General features: G+C 37.1%; 2 protein-coding genes across 6 annotated transcripts; one reads left to right on the top strand and one right to left on the bottom strand.

The window, feature by feature from the left end:
- Positions 1 to 451: 451 nt before the first annotated feature.
- LOC142164116 (uncharacterized) lies at positions 452 to 1,045 on the bottom strand. The gene has a single exon (XM_075221296.1). It carries the CDS (start codon positions 1,043 to 1,045, stop codon positions 452 to 454), a length of 594 nt encoding a protein of 197 aa, XP_075077397.1.
- A 17,130-nt stretch (positions 1,046 to 18,175) lies between these two features.
- Positions 18,176 to 23,908, top strand: LOC107796243 (hydroxymethylglutaryl-CoA lyase, mitochondrial). Of its 5 annotated transcripts, none has more exons than XM_016618992.2 (9): positions 18,176 to 18,490; positions 20,004 to 20,187; positions 20,902 to 21,100; positions 21,327 to 21,506; positions 21,679 to 21,759; positions 21,850 to 22,013; positions 22,594 to 22,730; positions 23,147 to 23,262; positions 23,432 to 23,908. In XM_016618992.2, exons 2-9 carry the CDS (start codon positions 20,021 to 20,023, stop codon positions 23,678 to 23,680), a joined length of 1,293 nt encoding a protein of 430 aa, XP_016474478.1. In that variant the 5' UTR covers positions 18,176 to 18,490; positions 20,004 to 20,020; the 3' UTR covers positions 23,681 to 23,908. The 5 variants fall into 5 exon arrangements, with proteins under 5 accessions (XP_016474478.1, XP_016474480.1, XP_016474481.1 ...); XM_016618994.2 differs by having other exon boundaries at positions 18,309 to 18,490; positions 20,001 to 20,187; XM_016618995.2 differs by having other exon boundaries at positions 18,310 to 18,605; positions 20,001 to 20,187.
- Positions 23,909 to 26,372: the final 2,464 nt, after the last annotated feature.

The raw sequence follows: 26,372 nt of genomic DNA, 5'->3' as shown, positions 1-26,372 counted from the left end.
GCAGTTCTGAAGTCCCCTTCTTTTTTTTTGGTAATTAACTTTCTTTTGTATTAGTCGCCAAAGAGAAACTGTACAAACCATAGTCATGCTAACTCAGCTGACTATCTCAAAGCTGAAAGACAAAACAAAGGATACCTATTTATAAACAAAACTAATGAATCTACTCTGTTCCTAGCCAAAACTGTTGTATGTAGCTCCTAGCTCGAGTAGCTACTCTAACATTGCATATCTATGTTATCTCCCTCATAAGGACATCACTCCCTCGGTACCTTTGCTCAAATATACGTGTGTTTCTTTCAATCCATATTGCATGCGAAATCTCATCATAGATCATTTTGAAGATGCTAGCCTTCTTGGATTTCCCCTTTCCTTGCTTGATGATCCACTGAAGATGTTGATCCCAGCAAGTGGTAGACATATGTGATGTTTGAACCCAAGTCATTACTTTTTTTCACAGTTCTCTAGTGTATGGGCATGTAACAAAGAGGTGCTCCCTTGATTTATCCTGACCTTCACAAATAATACATTGAGAGGTAGCAGTTATACACCAGCTGGCTAGCCTATCTTTAGTTGGCAATCTACCATGGAGCAACAACCACATAGTGAAGACTGCCTTTGGCCTAGCAGTATTCTGGAAAATCAAGCATTTCCAGCTTACTCTTGGTAAATCACCTAGGAGCTGCAGGTATATTTGTCTAATAATGCTTTTGTTGTTATCATTTATACTCTGTTTCTGCAGCAGAGTTGCTCTAGATCTAATTATATGTCTCACCATCCAACTGGCTTGCTGTGGTATTGGCATATGTTGTAGCTGTTGTTGTTTGATATAATATGCATTGATCCGCCTTATCCATAGCTTGTCTTGTTTGTGTGCTAAATCCCGGCAAGTTTTGAAAATTGCTGCTTTGTTCCACAAAGGAAGGTTAATGAGGTTAAGTCCACCAGCTAACTTGGGAGTACAGATATTTTCCCATGCTACTAAGGACTTCTTGGTTATTGTGTTAGTTTCAGACAAGATGTAGCTTCTACAGAATGCTTCTATCATTTTCAGTACCTTAGTAGGTAAGATAAATAATTAAGCCCAGTATGTTTGTATGCCAAAGATTACAAACTGGACCAGCTGCACACGACCATCACAAGAAAGCTTTTTAGCAGTCCAGGAAGAAATCTTAGTTGTGATCTTTTCAATCAATGGTTGCCACTGGATGAGAGCTATTTTCTTTGTAGACAAAGGAATGCCTAGGTACTTGAAGGGTAATGCACGGCTTCCTACATCTGGGATGATATTGGAAGTGAGGCTCCTTCTTAAGTTCATGCAGTGATCTACTCAAGTACTCCATCACTATTGCAAAGAGAAAAGGGGAGATGGGATCTCCTTGTCGAAGACCCTTGGCAGCATTGAAAGGTTCTGTGGTTTCTCTATTCACAAGAATAGTATAGTTGACAGTCTTAATACATTCCATTATCCATCTAATAAACCTGTCAGGGAATCTAAGCTCCTTCATCACTTGTTGTAACAAGATCCATTCTACTGAGTCATAAGCTTTCTGGAGACCAATCTTTATCATACATCTAGGGGATATATGGGCTATAGTGTAAGATTTGACAAGCTCATGAGCTAGAATGACATTATCTGCAATCTTTCTACCAGGAATGAAGCTTGCTTGAGCCTCACAAATGATGTAAGGCATGACTTTCTGTAATCTGGAACCCAAGATTTTAGAGATCATCTTATATAGGATTGAACAGCAGGCTATTGCTCTGTACTCTTTGACTGTGGTGGGTTTATTCACTTTAGGTACCAATGTAACATTAGTGCAATTTATAGCCTTATAGAGTTTTCTAGTCGAGAAGAACTCTTTCACAGCATCTATGATCTGAATATTGATAATGTCCCAGGCTTTCTTGAAGAAAACTGCATTAAAGCTATCACGACCCGAAATTTCCCACCGACGGGACCGTGATGGCGCCTAACATTTCACTTGCCAGGCAAGCCAACGTTAGAGAATTGTTAAACCATTTACTTATTTCGATTCAGTAAATATCAATAATTAACTCAAATGAAATATAATAAGTGCGGAATATCATAAAACTGTATTAATTACTACCACCCGGATCTGAAGTCACAATTCACAAGCATTCTAGAATTTACTACAAGTAATAGGCTGAAAGAAATACAACTGTCTAAATAAAAGAAACAGTAGAACATAATTGATAGACGGGGACTTCAAGGTCTGTGGACGCCGACAGATCTACCTTGAATCTCCGTACAACGGACCAATAGCAAAATCTATATCAACCAGAGCCGGTATCAAAATCTGCACAGAAAGTACAGAGTGCAGTATCAGTACAACCAACCCCATGTACTAATAAGTGTCGAGCCTAACGTTGACCAAGTAATGACGAGGCTAAGGCAAGGCACCTACAAATCAACCTGTACAATTCAACAATGTATATACGAATAACAGAAATGAAGAACTAAACAGGAAATATCGGGAGGGGAACATACTAAGGGGAATACAAGATAAAGAACTACAACAGAATGATCACTGGAGCAGTCAATATACCATGAATCGACAAAAATAGTGAATACAGTAAGGAAAAATGCACGGTATCACCCTTCGTGCTTTTACTCTCAATCTCACCATAAAATTAATAGAAACGGCACGGCGTTACCCTTCGTGCTTGTACTCTCATATCATGGCACGACATCACCCTTCGTGCATTAGCACTCACAATATGGTACGACATCACCCTCAAATTGAGTTCCTTCTGCTTGAACAAATACTGCAAGCTCCGATGATTAGTGAATACCTCACATAGCACGCCGTAAAGGTAGTGCCTCCAAATCTTCAACGCGTGAACAATGGCTGCCAGCTCTAGATCATGAACATGGTAATTCTTCTAATGAACCTTCATCTGTCGTGAAGCATATGCAATAACCTTGCCACCCTACATCAATACCGCACCCAGACCAATACGAGATGCGTCACAATATACTGTATAAGATCCGGAACCTGTGGGTAACACCAATACCGGTGCCGTAGTCAAAGCTGTCTTGAGCTTCTGAAAGCTCGCTTCACACTCGTCTGACCACCTGGACGAGGCACCCTTCTGGGTCAATCTGGTCAACGGGCTTCTATGGATGAAAACCATTTCATAAATCGACGGTAATAACCCGCCAAACCCAGGAAACTACGGATCTCTATAGCTGATGTGGGTCTAGGCCAGTCCTCGACTGCCTCAATCTTCTTAGGATCCACCTGAATACACTCTGATAATACAATGTGACCCAAGAAAGCAACTGAACTCAACCAAAACTCGCACTTTGAGAACTTAGCATATAACTGGCTGTCGTTCAGAGTCTTAAGAACGATCTGAAGGTGCTGCTCATCCTCCTCTCGACTATGGGAGTAGATCAAGATATCATCAATAAACAAAACCACAAAGGAATCCAAGTAGGGTTTGAACACCTGGTTCATCAAATCCATGAATGTTGTTGGGGCATTTGTCAACCCAAATGACATCACTAGAAACTCATAATGCCCATACCGAGTCCGAAAAGCTGTCTTGGGAACATCAGATGCCCTAATCCTCAACTGATGGTAGACAAATCTCAAATCAATCTTTGAAAACACCTTGGCACCTAGAAGCTGATCAAATAAATCATCAATCCTCGGCAATGGATATTTGTTCTTGATGGTGACTTTGCTCAACTGCCGATAATCTATACACATCCTCATCGATCCATCTTTCTTATTTACAAACAACACAGGTGCACCCTAGGGCGAGACACTAGGTCTAATGAATCCCTTATCCAGCAGATCTTGCAACTGCTCCTTCAATTCTTTCAACTCTGGCGGGGCCATGCGATATGGCGGAATGGAAATAGGCTGAGTGCCCGGAGCCAAATCAATGCAGAAATCAATATCCCTGTCAGATGGCATCCCCGACAGGTTTGCAGGAAACACCTCTGGAAACTCACGAACAACCGGCACCGAATCTATGGAAGGAACCTCCGCACTAGAATCGCGAACATAAGCCAAATAAGCTAGACACCCCTTCTCGACCATATGCCAAGCCTTCACATAAGAGATAACTCTGCTAGCAGAATAGCCAAGATTCCCTCTCCACTCTAATCGAGGCAACCCTTGCAAGGCTAAGGTCACCGTCTTGGCGTGACAATCTAATATAGCATGATAAGATGACAGCCAATCCATTCCCAGTATGACATCAAAATCAACCATGTCGAGAAGTAGAAGATCTACACGAGTCTCAAGACTCCCAATGGTGACCATACACGAATGATAAACACGATCTACAACAATAGAATCTCCCACTGGTGTGGACACATACACAGGAGCACTCAAAGAATCATGGGGCACAACCAAATAGAAAGCAAAATAGGAAGACGCATATGAGTAAGTAGATGCTGGATCAAATAAAACTGAAGCATCTCTACTGCAAACTGAAATAGTACCTGTGATAACAACGTCAGATGACTCAGCCTCAGGCCTAGCTGGAAAAGCATAACACTAGGGTTGGGGCCCACCACCCTCACCTACATCCCTGGGATGGCCTCTAGCTGGCTGGTCTCCACCTCTAACGGCCTGACCTCTACCTCTAACTTTCTAGCCCCTACCTCTCGCTGCCTGACCCCTGCCTCTGACTGGCTGAGCAGGTGGTGCAGCAACTGGTGTCGGAACCATGGCACGAGAACTCTAATGCTGTGAGTTGCCTGTTGCTCGAGGGCAAAATCTAGCAATGTGCATCGGATCACCACAAGTATAACACAACCTCGGCTGCTGTGACTGTTGACCCTGAAACTGACCTTGTCGACCTAAATAACCACCCTGATAACTTTGGATTGAAGGTGCACTAATAGGAGCTGGTGGTGCACTGTAGGCGAGATGGTCGGAATAATGCATCTGCGGGTCACGACCACCTGAGGCACTGTGGGATGCCTGGAGCGCTGAATGAAATGGCCTGGGAGGATGGACTCTACCAAAAGTACTCCTGCCTCTAGATGAGGCACCGTTGAACTCACCGGAATGACGAGGTCTCTTGTCATACCCCTGACCTCCCTGAGTAAGAACCATCTCGACTCGTCTAGCGACATTAGCCATCTGCAATCTGATAGGCTGAGCAAGTCCATCAATAAACCTCTCCACCCTCTCTCTCTCTCTCTCTCTCTCGGTGGGAAGCAGAAGAATGGCATGACAGGCCAAATCCACAAAACGGGTTTCATACTGAGTAACAGTCATACCGCCCTGCTGGAGACGCTCAAACTGACGGTGACGCTCCTCTCTCAATATGATAGGCAGAAAATGCTCCATAAAGAGCTGAAAGAACTAGTCCCAAGTAAGATCAGGCAACCCAGCTGATCTGGTCAACAAGTAATCTATCCATCATTTATTGGCGGAACCAGTCATCTGAAATACAGCAAAATCAACCCCATTGGTCTCCACTATACCCATGTTCCGTAGAACCTCGTGACAGCTGTCAAGATACTCCTGGGGATCCTCTGAAGGAGCACCACTGAAGTGAACAGGAAAGAGCTTGGTAAACCTGTCCAATATCCATAAAGCCTCAGAAGAGCTATCTGCTTGGCCCATCTCCGACCTGTGCCGCAATAACCGGCTGAACTAATCTGACTGGCTGAGATGATGGAGCCTAATACTGGGGAGCCATCTGCTCCGAAGCGGGAGTGGTAGGAGTTTGGGCTCCTCCTCCAGCTTGGGAGACTGTTGGTGCCATGGGAAATGCGCTAGTCTGGGCCACACTCTCCATAGGCCCACCAAATGGACCAAAGCGTCCTGAAGTACTGGGGTAGCAATGAACCCCTCCAAAACCTGAGCTGGTCTAACAGGAACAGTTTGGGCTGGAACCTCCTCGCCAATCTCTATCTAAGGCTCCACTGTTGGGGCTGCTGCTCGGGCCCTAGGCTGAGCCCTGCCCCTGCCTCAGCCTCTGGCATGACCATGACCTCTGCCCCACATAGGAGTTGTCACTGGAGGCTCTGGCTTCTGCTCAGCTGAGGAAGCGGTACGTGTTCTCGCCATCTGCGAGAGAATAAGAGTAGAAGAGTTCAATCAATATTGCAAAAGAAAAATCATACGACAAGGAAGAATAGAAGTGAAACTCGTTCCTAAACTTCATAGCCTCTGAAAGATAAGCACAAACGTCTTCGTATCGATCCTCCAGACTCTACTAAGCTTGCTCATGAATCATGAGACCTAAGCAACCTATTGCTCTGATACCAACTGTCACGACCCGAAATTTTCCACCAACGGGACCGTGATGGCGCCTAACATTTCACTTGCCAGGCAAGACAACGTTAGAGAATTGGTAAACCATTTCCTTATTTCGATTCAATAAATATCAATAATTAACTTAAATAAAATATAATAAGTGCGTAATATCATAAAACTGTATTAATTACTACCACCCGGATCTGGAGTCACAATTCACGAGCATTCTAGAATTTACTACAAGTAATAGTCTGAAAGAAATACAACTGTCTAAATAAAAGAAACAGTAGAAAAGAATTGATAGATGGGGACTTCAAGGTCTGTGGACCCCGACAGATCTACCTTGAGTCTCGGGACAGCGGACCAATAGCAAAATCTATATCAACTAGAGCCGCCATCAAAATCTGCACAGAAAGTGCAGAGTGCAGTATCAGTACAACCGACCCCATGTACTGGTAAGTGTCGAGCCTAACCTTGACCAAGTAATGACGAGGCTAAGGCAAGGCACCTACAAATCAACCTGTACAATTCAACAGTGTATATACGAATAACAGAAATGAAGAACTAAACAGGAAATGTCGGGAGGGGAACACACTGAGGGGAATACAAGATAAAGAACTACAATAGAATGATCACCGGAGCAGTCAATATACCATGAATAGACAAAAATAGTGAATACAGTAAGGAAAAATGCATGGCATCACCCTTCGTGCTTTTACTATCAATCTTACCATAAAATTGATAGAAACGGCACGGCGTTACCCTTCGTGCTTTTACTCTCATATCATGGCACGGCATCACCCTTCGTGCATTAACACTCACAATATGACACGACATCACCCTTCGTGCATTAACACTCTCCTTTACCATAATGCAATACATAGATAACAACAGGGAGACAGAATAACAAGTACACAACTTAATTCAATACATGGTTCCATAATATCAACCTCAACTTGAAATAAGAACTCAATTATCACTAGAAAATCTGTAAACATGATAAGAACGATAAATTAAACAATACTAGCATGACACGTATCAATTTGACATGGAAAATGATAATATAAGAAAAACAGAGAAACATAGAGAAAAAAATAGGTAAATTTGGCGGCGCATAAGTACTCGTCACCTCACATATACGCCGCTCACATGGATTTTACTTAGCAAGAAATGTAAGGTTCATAATTTCCTCAAGTTAGGGTTAGACACAATACTTACCTCGCTCTGAAGGCCACTTAATTTTCAATCACAGCTTTTCCTTTGGAATTCACCTCCAAACCACTCGTATCTATTCAAAAATGACTCAATAATATCAAATATTGCTAAAGGAATCAATTATATTGCATAAATTAAATTTCCCAAATTTTCCTCCAAAAAGTCAAAAAATCGACCTCGGGCCCCGCTTGGTCAAAACTTGAAGTGCAGACCAAAATTCTTTTACCCATTCACTCCCGAGCTCGAATACATAATTAGTTTTGGAATCTGACCTCAAATTGAGGTCTAAATTCCTAAAATCCCTAGTTTCTACCCTAACCCCTAATTCTACCATGAAATTCTAGATTTTAGGTTGAATTCTAGTAAAATGAAGTAAAAGATTGAAAGAAACGAGTTAAGGAACACTTACCTATGATTTTGGGAAGAAACTGTCTCTGAAAAATCTCCCTAGGCCTCCTATCCTTTTGAAAACAAGAAGAAAAATGGTTGGAGCCCGAAATAAATGCTCATTGCCCAGCGACCTTCGCACCTGTGCATCCGCATGTGCGGACGGGATATGCGCTTCTGCGAAGAAGGACTGGGCCAACTAGGGCCGCACCTGCGTACAGGGTTTCGCTTCTTCGGTCCCGCTCATGCGGAGAAAAGTCTGCATCTGCGGAAAAATGAAGTCTAGGCCTGGGTCGCATCTGCGGTGCTTTCGCTCGCACCTGCGACCAAAGGCTCGTAGGCGCGGGCACACCAGATTTGGTGCACCAGCATCCTTGTTGAGGTTTGAACTCAACTCGCGCATCGCTCGAATGGCACCCGAGCCCTCGGGGCTCCAAACCAAACATGCACGCAAGTATAAAAATATCATACGGAACTGCTCACGCGATCAAATCGCTAAAATAACACATAAAACTCTAAATTTATCACCAAATCAAATGAAATTCTCAAGAACACTTTAAAAATTTTTATTTCCTCAACTGGACGTCCGAATCACGTCAAATCAACTCTGTTTCTCACCAAATTTCACAGACATGTCTTATATATCATAATGAACCTGTACCGGGATTCGAAACCAAAATACGGACCCGATACTAACAATGACAAACATCAATCAATTCTTAAAAACAAATAATTTTCAAACTATTAATTTTCATCAAAACTTCATAACTCAAGCTAGGGACCTCCGAATTCAATTCCGGGCATACGCCCAGGTCCCATATATTGATACGGACCTATCGGGACCGTTAAAGTACGAATCCGGGCCCGTTTACCAAAAATATTGACCGAAGTCAACTAAAATTAACTTTTATGGCAAAAATTCTTATTTTCATTAGTTTTCAACATAAAAGCTTTCCGAAAATCTACCCGGACTGCGCATGCAAATCGAGGAGGGTAAAAATGAGATTTTTAAGGCTAAAGAGCGCAGATTCAAGTTCTAAAATATAAGATGACCTTTAGGGTCATCACAAAAGCCATCAATACCTGGAGCTTTACCATCACCAATTGCTTTGAGGCTCTCAACAATCTCTTGATTGGTTACTTCTGCACATAGATCAACCCTTTTATTGGTGAGATAGTGTAGGACCATTCTTTATGTACATTCTGTTGATGGCGGGCAAGGTATTGGTAGTTGTTCCCATTAGGCTTTTATAGAAATCAACAATCTCTCTTTTGATAGCATCAGGGTCAGTCTCCTTGTCTCCTAGCAAAGTTGTAATTTCTATGATTTGCTTCTTTTGAGTTCTATCCTTCATTACTGCTGTGAAGTACTTAGAGTTTGAATATCCAAGTTATATCCATTTTGATCTAGCCTTCTGCTGAAGGACACTCTCTTCAATTAAAGACCACTTCTCAAGGTTCAGTAGTACTTTTTTCTCCATATCAAGTAAAGCATCAGTGCAACCCTGTGAAATTTTCCCTTGGATGTCACTCAGCTCTATTCCAGCCTTCTCAATTTTCTGAGTAATGCCCTTGAATTCCTTAGAGTTCAGAGCTTTCAAAGCAGGTTTCAGATCTTTCAATCTTGCCCAAATTGATTTCAGTGTACCATATGGACTATGTAAACTCCATATGCTAGCAACTATTTATGAAAATTCATCATGTTCTACCCATATGTTAAAGAATCTGAAAGGCACTCTACCTTTCCATGTGGAGGTTGTCAGAGATAATAGCATAGGAGCATGGTCTGGAATTTGAGTCAATCCATAGTTTGTCTCTACATGACCCCATGACATCATCCATTCATAATTGCCAAATATTCTATCTAATCTACTGCTGACCCTATCAGTTCCAGGCTGCTTGTTAGACCATGTATAGTAGTCACCTTTCCAAGGCACTTCTATTAATGCAGTGTGTTGAAGGCAGACAGTAAATCTTGGATTTCTGAGTAGCTTATTGAGTTACTAGATAACTTGTTAATGGGTGATAACACTGCATTAAAATCCCCATCTATCATTCATGGGACTGCTATACTTAGATATAGTTGCTGCAATGTATCCCAGAGGGCTCTTCTTTGTTCAAGCCCATTGTATCCATATACTACTGTTAGTAAGAAGTCAATATCTCTTATTCTACTTTTTACCTGACAGTGTATTATTTGAGCATCACATTTAATACCATTAACAATCAGGTTAGTGGTATCCCATAGTATCCAGATTCTTCCATTACCTGAAGTCCCCTTCTACTTTATCTTATCTGTATATTATCTTTCAAACATCTTGAATTTTTTTAGACCTTTATTTATATTATTCTAGTATCTCGTGTACTTGTGATACCATATTCGGGGATGTATTTATATGATTCAGTTGTTATGGTCCTCCACACTTTATTTCAGTAATTGACTTTGTAATGATCCAACCGGTCATTTTTACTTTTAGAACCTCGTTCCCCTAAATAAAACTCCTCGTATGTACTTCTATAAATTTATTACTTGTGGGGATGGTTGGTTCGGGATTTAAAAGTGTTCGGGTTAAAATCGGAACACTTGGTTTCTTAAATTGGCCTTAAAATGCTAAGTTTGACTTCGGTCAACATTTTGAGAAAATGACGCCGGAATAGAATTTTGGTGATTCCAACAGCTCTGTATGGTGATTTTGGACTTAGGAGCGTGTTCGGAATTTTATTTGGAAGTCTGTAGTTAAATTAGGCTTGAAATGGCTAAAATAGAAATTTAAGTTTGGAAGTTTGACCGGGGAGTTGACTTTTTGATAACAGGGTCGGAATCCAGTTCCGAAAGTTTTTATAGCTCTGTTATGTCATTTATGACTTGCATGCAAAATTTGAGGTCAATCGGACTTGATTTGATATGTTCCGACGTCGTTTGTAGAAATTAAAAGTTTCAAAGTTTATTCGGCTTGAACCTATGTGTGATTCGTGTTTTTAGTGTTGTTGGATGTGATTTGAAAACTCGACTAAGTTCGTATGATATATTAAGACTTGTTGGTATATTTGGTTGAGGTCCCGAGGGGCTCGGACGTGTTCCGGATGGTTAACGGATCAATTTTGGCCTTGGTGAGATAGCTGATATCTGCTGCTGCAATTTTTTTGGTTTCCTCTTTCGCATTCGCGAGAGGAGCCTCGCATTCGCGAAGAGTGTTCTGAGCTAGTGAGAATTTTGTTCTCCACGTTCGCGGAGGAGAGAACACGAACGCGAGGGGGTAGGGCAGTGTGTGCATCGCGAACTCGAAGGAGAGTGAGGCAGCTAGGGAACCCCAGTCTTTTGTCTACGCGTTCGCGAGGTAAGGGACGCGTTCGCGAAGGTCTGAGTTTGCAAAGCTTCGCGTTCGCGAAGCGTAGGTCGCGTTCGCGAAGAGGAAAGTTGGGCAGCACAGTTTTTGTGCTTCGCGAACGCGAGGCAAGGATCGCGTTCGCGAAGAAGAAACCACTGGACATAATGTTTAAGTTGGAGCTCAGATTGAGGCGAGTTTTGGGAGATTTTAAGAGAAAACATCGGGATAAGTGTTCTTAACTCAATCTTGGTTAGATTACCCTAATCCATCACTGTTTTTAACATTTAATTGGTGATTTAAGTTGGAAAATTTTGAAAACCCTCTTGGATAGATTTGAGGATTTGAGGGTCGGATTATTATTGGAATTTAGTCATTTTGGTATGGTTAGACTCATGGTTGAATGGGCGTTAATATTTCGTAAATTTCACTGGATTCCGAGACGTGGGCTCCACATGCCATTTTTGAGAAAATTTCGGTTTTTATTGAAAAATATAGTATTTTCTTATAGATTTAATTCTATAATTTCTGTTGACTGTATCGAATTAATTATGACTAGATATGAGTCGACTGGAATCGAAAAATTGAGGAAAAAGCATATTACTTGGTTAAATTGGAACAAGTCGAGGTAAATGACTTATCTAACCTTGTGTGGGGGAAATTTCCCCTAGGATTGGTATTGATGTGATTATTGAAATATGTTGAAAGTAGTGTACACGAGGTGACGAATGTGTACACGGGCTAAATGTGAAAGATTATATTTTTAAATTATGTAGATCACTGTTGCGCATTTATTAAATTATTTTATCTTATTATATTCTTTATCATTAATCTGAAATATATACCTTAAATTTGTTTGACCTTTTCCTGCTAATTGTTTTACCTATTTAGTTGAAACTTGGTTTCCTTTATTCTGTGCATTATTTGAAGGTTGATTTTCTTTAAATTAAATATTATTAATATGAAGTATTTAACATTTTTAAATTTGATATTGAAGCAACGTATTAAAGATTTTGAAATATTATTTTGCTAAATTATTTATTCCTGAATATTTTTGTAAGAATTTTGTACTCATTGTGATGGAGCCATGAGCTCTTTATTGTGGAAAAATATTATTGATGATTTATGTTAGCATGAGTCGTGAGCTCTTTATTGTATGTTGGCATGAGCCGTGAGCTCTTTATTGTGGAAAAATATCGTTGTTGATTTACTTTGGCAAATTGAAATATTTGGGCACTTGAGGTGCAAATTGTGATATTGATACGCATGCGGTGGTATAAGGTCTAGGTATTGAAACGCATGCGATGAGATAAGGGTGGCTTGATATGCGTGGCTAATAGAGGGAACTACTAAAAGTCATGCGGTGTGATAAGGATGGCTAAAACGCAGGATGCTATTTCGAAAAAAATATTTTCTTTAAAATAAATTGTGAAGGCTCCCGCGGTGAGATAAGAAAATGAGATATTGTGGATTTATTTATGATTTGGGACTATGAGACGGTACCTCGGTAGTTCCCTTGTTGATATTGATTTATGGTCGTAATTGCCTTTGATTTTTGTTGTGATTTTTCTTAAAATTGAAAAGAAATTATGTTTTGTTTCCACAAGGTATTTATTTGCCATTATTTGGTATAATTAAATGTGACATACTACTTGATCCATTTCCATTATCATTTTATCTTATTATATTATTTAAGTATTTTTTTCATGTCATTATTTATTCTTCGGTAGGGTCTGACCTGACCTCGTCACTACTCTACCGAGGTTAGGCTTGGCACTTACTAGGTACCGCAGTGGTGTACTCATAATACGCTTTTGGACATCTTTTTGTGCAGATCCATGTACTTCTTACCAACTCAGATTAGTGAGTTACCTGCGCACGGAGACTTCGAGGTATATCTGCCAGCGTTCGCAGACTCCGGAGTCCCCTTCTATCATTATTGTGTTGCTTCCTTATTTTCTTTAGACCTTAATATATATATAGAGACATTGAGGATAAATTCTTAGAAGCGACATTGAGGATAAATTCTTAGAAGCTTGTGACTTATTTCTACCGGATTTTGGGAGTTGAAATTGTTTGAATTGTAGTTTATTTATTTCAAATTTAAATTTTATTCTGCATTGATAGGCTTACCTAGTCTTAGAGACTAGGTGCCATCACGACATCTTACAGAGGGAATTTGGGGTCGTGACAGACTTTCGTTTAATTTGATTTGTTTAAAAATGATTAAGATTATTATAACATTGGCTTGCCTAGCAAGTGAAATGTTAGACGTCATCACGGTCCCGAAAATAGGAATTTTGGGTTTTTAACAAAATCTGTTTGAATATTATAAACTCTGCATTGTTGAACCGGCAAAACTCCGTGCAAAAACCATATTCTACATTTTTCCTTTCCACTTATATTCACGGTTCACCATCTTTATTTGTTCAGTTCTCATTTGTTATCTTACCCACAAAATAACAGTTTAAATTGCTCTTAGAGGGTGTTTGGCTAAGCTTATAAGTTAGTCAAACTCACTTATAAGTACCTTTTGGTTTATTTACGCGTTTGGCAACACCCAAAGTGCTTATAAACTAAGTGCTTAAGCTAAAATCAGTCATAAATTGATCACCTCCAACTTATGACTTTTCAGCTTATAAGCACTTTTAGTTTGACCAGGGTTTTTACTAATTTATCCTTAGTAATAATTTTTAATTCACAAAATATTTTTCCCAAAATAAATTTTCTAACTTTCTCTTTATTCCATTTTCAATATTCATCATTTTCTTTACAACGAAACTTATTAATTTATAGTAATCTTTTATAAAGTTTTAAGGTTATTTTAGTCATTTTAACAAAAGAATAGCTTATCAGCACTTTTCTACCAAACAACTTATTATCAGTTTCAGCATGTCTATCCAAACGCGTAAATATTTATTTAAAAAATTAATTTCAGCTGTTAAATATATTTTTTAGCATTTCACGCTTATCAGTTATTTACAATCAGCTAATCCAAACAGGTTCTTAGAAATAAGCATGCCATGCCAATTTTCAAATATTAAATTCGAGGCATAAAAGAATCCTAGTTGTCCTCATTAAGGTCCGTTCATGTCCTATTTCTTCTAGAAATTACGACTTGGATTTGCGTCAAAAGAGTTTATCTTACATGCTACAAAGATTCTAGTGGACCGATAAGTATTTCCTCATTATTAATAAATAAAATAAAAAAATTGCCTAATATTCCTTTATTTTCCCCCCAAACGTCTATAAACGTTATCATTTTCCAAATTCCTTGTTTGCTAATTTCAACAAAGAATTGCAGTTGGGAAAATGCAGGCTTACTGCACCATTGTAAAATATTCATGCGAGATGGCACAACCTTAGCTGAATTCACAAATCAACAAACAACATAATGAACATGTATAAATTCAACCGATTTTTACCGAGCTATACACTTTATGAAACATTTTATCCTCTCTACTCATATGAAAATATCTTTAAAACAGTACAAGGCATTTCAGATCTTATCAAATCATGTAATTTCATTCGTCTCCATATACACTCGCGCACCCATATCGTTCCGAATTTTCATTGGAGGATACCGTTCGTTCACTCTGTATTTGATCTCGATGATTTTTACAGAAGTATTTGTCATTAGGTGTTCTGCAATTGCGGCATTCAAAGCACTATAACTTGAATCTTCATTGATTACAATTCTGTCAACATCAAAATCTATATATCTCCCGAAGCTATCCCACCGACCATTGCGCTGAATTATTATCACCAGTTTTGACATTGTAATCCAGTCGTATCCACAAATTCAAGCTAGACAAAATAATTTCGCAATCATATAATTTTTTTAGAAATCTACTATATGGTCAGAGCTAATTGAGAATACTTCACATTCATATGCAATCGGTTTATTCTGAAAGGATTTTGCTTTGAATTTGTTGCCTTTTTGTGAAAAAGCTAAGGAAAACATCGTAGAGAATGATTATGCAGAAACTTGGGAGTTAATTGCGTATTATTTTGGTTGTAGATTGCAGCATATAAATTTTGCAACTGAAAAATATTCTCTCTCGCGCGTCTAATTATAGATGCCCACAGAAATAAGGAGACTATATTAGGCGATTGTATAATTTTTATAGGGAAAATATATTTATGGTGGGTAATTTATAATATTTGAACATTTTAGGTAAATAAGTTTCATATAGTGTATAGAAAGGAAAAAATCCCAAAATTCAATTTTAGAGTTACATTTGACTATAATGCCTTTAATAAAAAGTGCTTTACTCCTAATTGGAACATTTCGGCGCGAAATTTAATTAGACCACGCCAAAGCGAATATTGAATAGCGGATGAAATGCCAAAAGAAGAGAAAACAGGCCACAAACATACCTTTGGAGCTGTGACTTGTGAGCTAGATTGACCCCTTATTAATATTGGGGCCAATGGAAAAGACAAGAAAAAAATAGAAATATTGTGTAAAAAACACAAGAGAGACAAAAACAGAAAAAATATTGTGTGAACTCTAGTGTGCCATATGGGTGGAATGGTTGGAAATAATTATTTGTATTCAATGTTTGTATTAAATTAATAAACGTAGAATATTTTAACTAAAAATAACTTTATCCATGTTTCTGAGGATTCTTATCTTTTTTTTTGGGGGGGGGGGGGTAAGGAATTAATAAAATTTTAACAAGGAGGACTCAATCTTTTTATATTTAGATTAAAGATTATATCTGCAATTGGCATGTATATTGTTTAATTTTTTATTTACTTATAAGAAAATCACTTAATATAAAATAATAGTATTGGTGCTTCTAGGCCCCGTTTGGATTGGCTTAAAAAAAATAGCTTTTAAGTTAAGTGCTTAAAAGCATTTTATAAGTGTTGGAACTTGTTTTATAAATAAGCAGTTATGTGTTTGGATAAAAGTGCTGAAACTTAAAACAAGCTGATGAAGTGTTTGGTAAACAAGTGCTGGTAAGCACTTTTTCTTGTTAAAATGATTGAAATATCCTTAAAGTTGTTAACATTATAAAGAAGATGATGACTATAATATTATATTTTTCGTTCATAGCTTCAAATTCAGGGGTAACACGTAAATTCATTGAATGATTTGATTTTAGAATATAGTTACACCAATTTAAAAAAAAGAAGGATTCAACAACCAAAAAAATTAAATGTTATGGAACCAAAAAAGAAGCCAAAAGAACAATATTTACAAAATATTGGAATGTATCAAACATTATTTTAAAAATTATTGTTTGCTTCACGTTAAGAACTTCAAGAAATTGACAAATATTGGAGAATGGAGAAAAAAAATAGTATGTTGTAGGGTTTTTACTTAGGGGTAATTTTGGAATTAAGAAAAATTATAAGGGATAAGAATGTAATATCCTTGGTCAAAGCAATATGGCTTTTAAGCCAATTTAGAAAAAGTTGTGTTTTTCAACTTATTGGTTTTGTTTTTTTTAAGAAGATTTTAACTTTTTTTAAGTTTATTTTTTGATTGCAAAATACTTTCTCAAGTTAAAAACTGCCGCTTTTAAGCCCATCCAAACAGGCTCCTAGTCTAGTATCCATAAATTTCAACAAAGTTGACTCCATTTTGTTTTTTAAAAGACTCAATAAATTACGCAACCAATTGTTACGTTGACATCCATAGCTGGCATGAAATATGGACGGCTACATTTAATGGAAATAAAAATAGTTATATTCTACCACTTCAAACATTGTCACAAAAATTAAATAAAGAAACAAAATAAATAGACGAAATTAAAAATATAAGAAACAAGGAGATAATAAATTCCATTGCCAGTCGTTTCTATTCAAGATCACCATTTATTTTTAACAAAATAACAAATTATATTCCGTGAAAACTGGTCAATTATTAAAAGAACAATATCTTATGCACAATGTATAAGTTTCAATTCCGTAATCTCCTTGTCGCCGTTGACCCATTGGGTCCCCTATTAACGAAAAAAAGGAAAATAAACAGATTATAAAATTACTTAAAAGCAAAATAAAATAAAAAATAGCACCTTATGCTGATATAAGATAATTTTAAAGGTTTAGAAACAATATTTACTAATTTAAAAGAGAAGTGGATACTTTGGAAAACAAAACAAAAACAAAAATAAATGATAGGTTGATATTAAATAGACATTGTCTTCTTAAAATCACCGTTAATAATAATATTTTAAGATAAAAAGGGGGAAATAAGTATTTATAGCTTAAAGTTGGATGAGAATCATTTTTTCCAACACAAAATTAGAGGAAGAAAATATTCACTTAAAAATAAAGTATAATTGTATAAATGCTTGCATTGGAGTTTTTTTTTTTTTTTTTTTTTTGTATAACACACTAGATTAATAGCTACCAAATTCAATTAAGGTAACATAATACACTTCGATTTAGCTAATGGGGAGAGTTACACGTATCTTTACCAAGGTTCGGCATATTTAACATATCTTTGTATGGTCTTAAATATTAGGTACATTTCTCCAATTTCTAATTTTAGTTTTTCCTATTACAAATGATTATTTAAGTAGTTAACTTATATAACTAGTTTCAAGTTATCACTTTATATTTTTAGACAGTTAACAGGCTTTTAGATAATAATATAAGGAGTTTAAATATTTTGATAATCATTAATTTATAACCTAGTTAAATTGATAATTAACCTGGTATTACGGGTTAAAATTCACTGTTAATCTATAAAAACGATTTGCATTGTCAGTATATATAACTTAAGTTTTATTGTAAAATTATTTTTACACAATCTAAAAATTAACAAAATTTGCTAGATATTACACAGTGAGTATGTTATTCGGTGCGCGCCCGAATATAGTGGCCGCAGGTTTCCTTTGAATTTTATTTTTTTAAAAAAATTAACAAAATATTTGCCGGTAGACTACCCCACAATGACAAAGTATGGGAAATAATTGCAATTGCGAGAACCTAAAGGGAATAGGAGTTATAACCAATAAATTTTAGTGCAAAGAATTTGACCAACTGCCTACCAATAACAACTACCTACCACCTTCTTGTCCTAATAATAAACCCCACCTCTACCTCTACCTCTACCTCTACCTCTACCTCTACTCCCTCCAAATTGTTGGCGATTCAATTCACATCACAAGAAAAAACAATAAAAACAAACAACAAATAGTAACAAGAAAGAAGTTTCTGAAAGTTATTAATTACTGTAGCTTTATACACACACCATATATATTAGCTACTGATCACCAAACACAGACAAAGACTCTCCCCAAAACAACAAAGAACTCTCCTTCACGTTTCCTTTGTGGGGTACTTTGTGGGGTAAATATTACTTCCTCTATAGTTTATTATAATTTTTTCCACTGTTTTCAGAAATACCCTGAAAAAAAAGTTTAGAGCTTTGATTCTTGTATTGACCTTTTTCTTGATTTTTCAGGTGAGTTTCTTGTTTTTCTGCTAAACCCACCTTTGTTTCTTGTTGAAAAGAATTAAAGTTTGGAAATTGATTAATTTGGGTAGTTGGTATTGGTTAAATTTTGAAATTGAACTGAGTTTTAGAAGAATACATGTGAAAGCTTGGATTTCTTTTAGTTATCTTGGTTATCAGTTTGATTTATGGGAAGGACTAAGTAAGAATTTGTATTTACTGGAAGAAAGTTGTGATCTTGATGTTATGGAAAGGACTAAGTAGGAATTTTTTTATTTTTTTTTATTTTTTGGAGAAGAAAGTTGTGATCTTGATGATATGGGAAGACTAAGTAGGAATTTATCTTCTTTTTTGGAAGAAAGATGTGAATTGTGATTCTGATGTTAAAGGGTGCATAATTCCTGTTGAGTGTAGCTTTTGAGTGAAATCCTTTATTTGTTGCAATTGTTGATAAAGAACAATGAAGAAGGGAGCCTTGGAGCAATGGTAAAGTTGTCCCGTGTGACCTATAGGTCACGGGTTCGAGCTGTGGAAGCGGCCATTAATGGTTGCATTAGGGTAGGCTGTCTATATCACACCCCTTTGGGTGCGACCCTCTCCCGGACCCTGTGTGAATGCGGGATGCCTTGTGCACCGGGCTGTTTTTTTGTTTTTTTTTAAGTTGATAAAGAACAATGAAATTTGGTGCATAGTCAGCTCAGGATGTGTCAATGATACTACACCCTCGTCGAGGAGACCGGAGATCATATACAGTTTACATAATTCTTGTCATTTAGCGGGAAACTGATATGGTGCATTTCATTTTAGGGAGTGAGAGTGTTTAAACTTTGGTTACTTTAGTTAGCTTATGTTGATCATTTGCTGCATGATTCCCTTTGAAAAAGTCTTGAGGCTCATCTGAGGGAGAACTGGATGCAGAAGTTTTTCATTGCAGGTCGATAGTTCAGCATTGCACAATGTAGGGGATGAATAAGTTAATGTTAGTGTTTGTGAATCTCCTTTTTTATATGCTTAATTTTGGGGTTCAGGCTTAAAATTGGAGGAATGCTCAAACAAAGCTATGTGCTTGGACAAAAGATAATGAATGCTGTTGTGATCAATTCTGAGTGGTATTTGTTGCTATGGGTTTATGATTCTCCTTCTCTACACCTACAAAGCTATGTGCTTCGACAAAACGAGTAAACTATCCTGACGAGCATAGTGCAATGTGCATTTCCAATAGACTCTTCTACAATTGATTTTTTTCTCTCACCAGCCACACTTATTTGAGTTCTTAATATTACTTCAACAGTACAAGATGGTCAAACCCTTGAATTGTTATGGATCTGATTCTTGCTAGAAAGTCTCTTGGCGAATTTTTAAGGCAAAGTGCTTACTTTTGTCTTGCTTTATTTCTCGTTCCAGCAGCTTCATCCCCCCCAACAATGTCAAGCTTGGAAGAGCCTCTTAACCTGGACAGGTTGCCAAGTTTGAGCAACATTGATTGGCTAGAGAGATTCTCATCTGGTGGCTGCAGGCCTATAGGAGAAGATATGGCGATGGGGGACTCCTGGACTGATGGGAGAAGTTGCAGCTCATCCAACAGCTGTGTGTAAGTAGATAAAGTGTTGCTCTTATTAAGCTAGTATATATCATGACTCAGGTTGTGCTTTTCGGTGTTTCTCTCTGCACAACTTAGAGTGACAAATAGTGATGGGGAGCCATTTCTTGTACTGTATATGTCTTTGCACGGGGTTAGATGCTTATATCCTTTTTTTGCAAGTTGTTCCTCTTGCTCATTCTTATTATATTTGACTTCAAGGTGCCTGCTCCTTCCACTGATTTGTTTTTGAGTAACAAAGGTTCAAATAGGCCGATATCTTGGGTAAAATTGAAGCCTGCATGAACATAAAAATCGGTGTTAGGAAAAATTATTCATAATGTAGATCTGTTTGTATTGCTATTATAATGGTTTCTGTTGTTTTGGATCATTAATTTCTATCAATGTCTTGAGCAATGTTTTAAACAAAGCTAGAATGTTATCTTTTTCGTGACAAAGGACACAACTTTTTCCACTCTTTCTTTGAATAAAAGAGTTCCTATCATTTGGTGGTTCATTAACAGAGGCACTATTATCTAATAATCCTTGAAGTTTCTCGCCACTTGGCATCTCGACGTGGATTTTTTTTTTTTTTAGGAATTTTCGCCTTGATGTGCTTGACTGAATTTCCCAGACCCCACTTGTGGGAAATTACTGGGCTTGTTGTTGTTGATGATGTGCTTGACTGAATTTGATGTATGAAATTCCTAATATGTTTGTCTTCAGTGAAGATGATGACGAATATGGGAGAGAGAATTTCAAATGGAGAAGACATGGATCGCGTAACGGCATCTCAAGTCGAAGGTCCAAGAGTTTTAGCACTAATTATAGAGTATGTGGAACTGTGTCTCATTCACAGTACTTGACAGATCATCAATATAAATCTTACAGCAACCATAGAAGTACAGTGAGTAAAACGTTCAAGGTAATTCGTCGAAGTCCTTTTTGTCCCTCTGTTAGCTCGTCTAGAAAACATGGAATGAACAGTGATTCTGGTTTGCCTGAATGTTTTTGGTTTATCGTAGATCAGTTGGAGATCCAGCACAATGATAATGTTTTATTTCAAGACAATTGTTTCTTTATTACGTGCACAGATTTCCGGTCCTTCTTAATCATTTTAATTTCCTGATTGTTTCTTTGTCTGGTAACAGTTGTTTGATGGCATGCCAAAGTATGTGAAGATAGTGGAAGTTGGTCCAAGGGATGGGTTACAAAATGAAAAGAATATTGTTCCTACATCAGTGAAGGTTGAATTAGTTCAAAAACTTGTCTCTTGCGGGCTACCTGTTGTTGAAGTGACGGGGTTTGTTTCTCCAAAATGGGTACCTCAGGTAATTCTTCCTCCTTTTATATATAAGGAAACCTCTTTTGCTGAACTTAAACATTGGCTATAGCCTATATAGAAGCTTGCTTTAGACTCTGTGATTAAATAGCTTGATTTTTATGCGTTTATTCTGTGAAACTTTTCCTTACTATACTCATTCTCCTGCTTCTTTTTGATAGCTGTCGGATGCCAAGGATGTAATGGAGGCAGTGAAGGATCTGGAAAGTGCCAGATTGCCTGTATTGACACCTAATATGAAAGTATGTAGCACTTATTGGAAAAAATTTCATGCTTTAGCTACCACTTTCTTCGTCTGATAATTATATTGGTGTTATTTGAATTTCTGTTAGGGCTTTGAAGCAGCTGTTGCAGCTGGGGCGAAAGAAGTAGCTGTCTTTGCATCAGCTTCGGAGTCTTTTTCAAAGTCAAACATTAATTGCAGTATTGAGGAAAGCCTTGTCCGATATCGAGCTGTTACTTCTGCTGCCAAAAAGCTGTCAATACCCGTGCGCGGGTATGCATTTCATGCCCACATATCTTTATATTAAATGAAATGCTCTTTCGTTTTCTATTTTTCCCATGAGTTCGAATTCATTGACCTCTAATGATCATTTGAATTGCCTTAATTTTGAAGCGAGCCGTCTAAATTACCTCACTTCCTAACTTCAATTTCATTAGTAGACTAATGACAGGATGAGGACCTTAATATTATTGGATCAACAATCCTTGTTACTAGTAGCTATCAGTTTGTTTTTAGTATTTATCTCTTTAGATTAGATTGCATTTATCGATATTATAGTTAGGTATTCAGAGTTATCCCTTTGATTTAGATAGGATTCGTCAGTTATTTGGTTTACATAAAACTCTAGAAAGATGGTTACTGTAACTTGTATTTAAACTCATTGAGGCATTCAATAACAGAAATAGTATTTCCATCATCTATTCAAGTGTTCATAAATATTTCTATAGGGAAAGAGAAGAAGAAATCTTATTAGTTTGCTGCAGCCAGCTTGGATGTTGTAGCATGTTGCATTTTATGCCTTACCATCATATGTGGTTCAAACTTAAAAATCTGACCTTTCAATGCGTGACAGATATGTATCATGTGCTATTGGTTGCCCAGTCGAAGGAGAAATTTCACCTTCGAAAGTGGCATATGTAGCAAAGGAACTTCATGACATGGGATGCTTTGAAATCTCCCTTGGAGACACAATAGGAGTCGCTACTCCAGGTAAAATATTTTGAACGATGTACTTTACTTTTCCAGTGAAAAATGCCTTAGTTTTTCAGTGATTACTTCAACTGAAATGCTATTTATGTTTCTGAACTAGTTCTATGATTAGGTTCCTAAACTCAAGTTTTTTCTTTTTGGTAAGTGGTTCAAAAACAAAAGTATTTTGTTGCTGAAAAAAGGATTTTTTCCAGTGTAACCAAGCTTATTGGATTAGAAAATACAACATATACAGTTAAGATATAGCTTCGACCTCTTATCTTGCTTTAGTTGGTATCTAAATCGTATTTCAATTGGATGGTTGGTAAGAGCGGATAGGAACGAAAAACAGAGTTTCTACATATTAAATTTGTGGAGTGACTTCCTAAAAAAAAGTGTGTGACTTAACTTCCTTTCCATGTTATTTTGTTTTACAGGAAGTGTTGTTCCTATGCTTGAAGCTGTGATGGCTGTGGTTCCTGTTGAAAAGCTTGCTGTGCATTTCCACGATACCTATGGACAGTCTCTTTCTAATATTTTAGTTTCCCTCCAAGTAAGTTCTTCTCTTGGAATTCAAGTACAAGATGAAAGTTTAGGTAGCCAATCAACTGAGCTTCTAATATTCCCCTCTTAGTCTGGCTATTGTTGCAGAGTTTTCAAATGTGTAAAAGATTTCAAGAATGTTCAACTCATGTTACTACTGTCTGTTGTATTGTCCACAGATGGGTATTAGCACAATAGACTCGTCGGTTGCTGGACTCGGAGGCTGTCCATATGCCAAAGGAGCAACTGGCAATGTTTCAACTGAAGATGTTGTTTATATGCTTAACGGTCTAGGGATAAAAACCAACGTCGATATACAGAAACTCTTGCTAGCCGGAGAGTTCATCAGCAAGTATTTGGACCGGCCATCCGGATCTAAAGCAGCCATTGCTTTGAGCAGAGTCACAGCAGATGCATCCAAGATATAGGAAAGTAAACAACTCGCGCCCAGATGTGATCAAATGGTCTCACTTAAGGTGCAAAAACCAGAAGATAGAGATTATAATATATATGCCACTTCTATAGAGTATACTTATCAAAATTTGATGAAAAATAATGTATTTGAGACTCTGTTGTCAAAATGAAGATGCCATCTATGACTACATCAGGCTGCTCATTGCAGCATATCTAATACAAAGAGTATTGATTTATGCTTCCCTTTTTCTTCTTCATATTTGTTCAACTTGTTATCAACTTCTCACCAGGCTTTCTTTGGCGTAGACGTCATTTTGAACTTCGTAAAAAAGGAAAAAAGAAAAGTTGCACAGTGCACTAAGCTCCCGCTATGTGCCAAGTCCGGGGAATGGTCAGACCATGTTGAGTCTATTGTACGGAACCTTACCTTGCACTTCGGTAGGAGGTTGTTTCCATGGCTTGAATATGTGACCTCCTGGTCACACGTTCCATTATCATCGAGATACACAAAGAACCTTCTTAGTGTGTCTGTATACGCACACATTATACAGTGTGTATATACATATACATAAAAAAAAAAATCCAGATTTAGCTCAAACAACCATTCTTTAGTAAAACTTAAAAACTGATTTTGCAAAATCAAAAACTCCAAATAAACGCCAAGGTATACTTTCAAATGAAATTTGGACAAAAAAAAATACAAATGAACATAAAATGGAGAACGAAACTATATATATATGTATATATTCCGGTGGTGACTACCTAATCTTCAAAGTAGCTGGCTCATATCTATATCCGTGAGGTTGTTCGTCTCCATGGTGTGCCGGTGTCCATTATCTCCGATCGAGGCACGTAGTTCACATTGCATTTTTAGAGAGTCATGCAGCGTGAGTTAGGCGCACGGGTTGAGTTGACTACAACATTTCACCACAGACGGACGGGCAGTCTGAGCGCACCATTCAGATCTTGGAGGATATGCTACGCGCATGTGTTATGGATTTCGAGGGCTTCATGGATCAGTTCCTACCGCTTGCAGAGTTCACCTACAACAACAACGACTAATCGAGTATTCAGATAGCTCCTTATGAGGCCCTATATGGAGGTAGTGTCGTTCTCCAGTTGGTTGGTTTGAGTCGGGAGAGGCTAGGTTGTTAGGTACTGATTTGGTTCGGGATGCCTTGGAGAAAGTCAAGTTGATTCAGGATCAGCTTCGTACAACACAGTCTAGACACAGCTGAATTGAAGTAAAAGTTGAAAGAATCTCTTCTTTGCCTTGTACAAATTATTGGAAAAAAAAAAAAAAACTTAGGTTCATAAACTTTTTATTCATGTGAAGGAATGTCGAACAAATTTCTTTCCTTTGTTCTCCGTCAATCAAATGATAAAAAAAAATATTGTTTATTTCGAGCATATTTGTTTATTTTCCTTTTTCTCGAACAAAGGAAGAAAAAGAAAGAAAGAAAGAAAGAAAGAAAGAACATAATCTTTTTTTATTCGTCCTCAAGCTATAATCGTGTGATTTATAAGTCGCATTTTTTGAATGAGATTTATAAGTAACATTATTGAATGTGATTTATATTCGCTAATGGACACGCCTCAATTTTTTTCCATTCTCGATCCGCGTTTGGATCCTTAATCGTATTCATATAATTTTCCCCCCAAAATTTTAGCTCTTTATTTATAATTCTCTGGTAGAGAATGACTTTAAAAAAAGATGAGATTTGTCCTCTACAAAGTAATAATTTATTCTTCAATGTAGCATAACGCATATTTAATGTATTTACTAAGCGCCTACATAAAATTTAACTGATTAAGCATTATTGAGTAAACTAGTTTATGTTTACGTGCGTTGCACGTGTTATTCTGCGTAAATCATTACAAATTTACATGTCAAAACAATAAATTTATACGTGTATATAATATTAACAAAAATAGGAAAAATTAGATATAGTTCCTTTAATTTATATCAAAGTTATGTAACTAATGTCATGGATGTATCTTTTGTAATTTTAATAGATATGCTATTTTAATCACATTAATATTGACAAATTTATAATTAACTTTAAAGTCTAAAATATGAAGTTCAATCTAGCGTCGATGAGTGGTTCTCCACTACTCTTATGGAGTATATTGAACTTTTCTTTCGAGAATTTGGAGAACCGGGAAGACTTGAAATGTAGTAATAGGTCACTCAGTTTTAATATAATAAGACCTTCAATTGGGACTCCATAGAACATACTTCTCCCACAATTACATTTTCGATTAGGATAAAATTCATGAAATTCTCCCGCAACTCGAATTTTCACTTTGTGGTTGTATTCTATTTAATTTGTGATTAGTTACCTTAATTCTTCAATTATATCTTAGACGTGGTCAAGCACAAAATTTGTCCAGCATGGAAGTATATAGGTCAAGTTTAGTTGATTTCAAACACTTGTTAGAAAAGTATTGCAATTTTATCCAATCGAAAGCCATATAATTATTCGAATTAATTAGTTTTCAAAGGGCATAAAAGACAGTTAAATTTTCAGGATATTTTCGTCATTTAACATTCAACGTTTTAATATTCATGCTTTTATAATAACATAGATATAGAAATAGATAGACATGGGTTGATTCGCCTTGCGACCTACGGGTTCACGTGAACTCGGTAGCTTTTTGTCCAAATAGTGTAAATGTGTTCGAAAAATTCACTAAATATCTATA

Source organism: Nicotiana tabacum, chromosome 9 (genome assembly GCF_000715075.1).
Source record: "Nicotiana tabacum cultivar K326 chromosome 9, ASM71507v2, whole genome shotgun sequence".
Taxonomy (NCBI): Eukaryota; Viridiplantae; Streptophyta; class Magnoliopsida; order Solanales; family Solanaceae; genus Nicotiana; species Nicotiana tabacum.
This window is presented reverse-complemented; position numbering and strand designations above follow the sequence as displayed.

Excerpts from the sequence above, each read along its gene's own strand:
- LOC142164116 (XM_075221296.1), bottom strand. The coding sequence starts at position 1,045 with ATGATAGAAGCATTCTGTAGAAGCTACATCTTGTCTGAAACTAACACA.
- LOC107796243 (XM_016618992.2), top strand. The coding sequence starts at position 20,021 with ATGTCAAGCTTGGAAGAGCCTCTTAACCTGGACAGGTTGCCAAGTTTG. Across the intron at positions 21,101-21,326 it reads CAGTGAGTAAAACGTTCAAG|TTGTTTGATGGCATGCCAAA; the intron begins GTAATTCGTCGA and ends GTCTGGTAACAG. Across the intron at positions 22,014-22,593 it reads CTGTCAATACCCGTGCGCGG|ATATGTATCATGTGCTATTG; the intron begins GTATGCATTTCA and ends AATGCGTGACAG.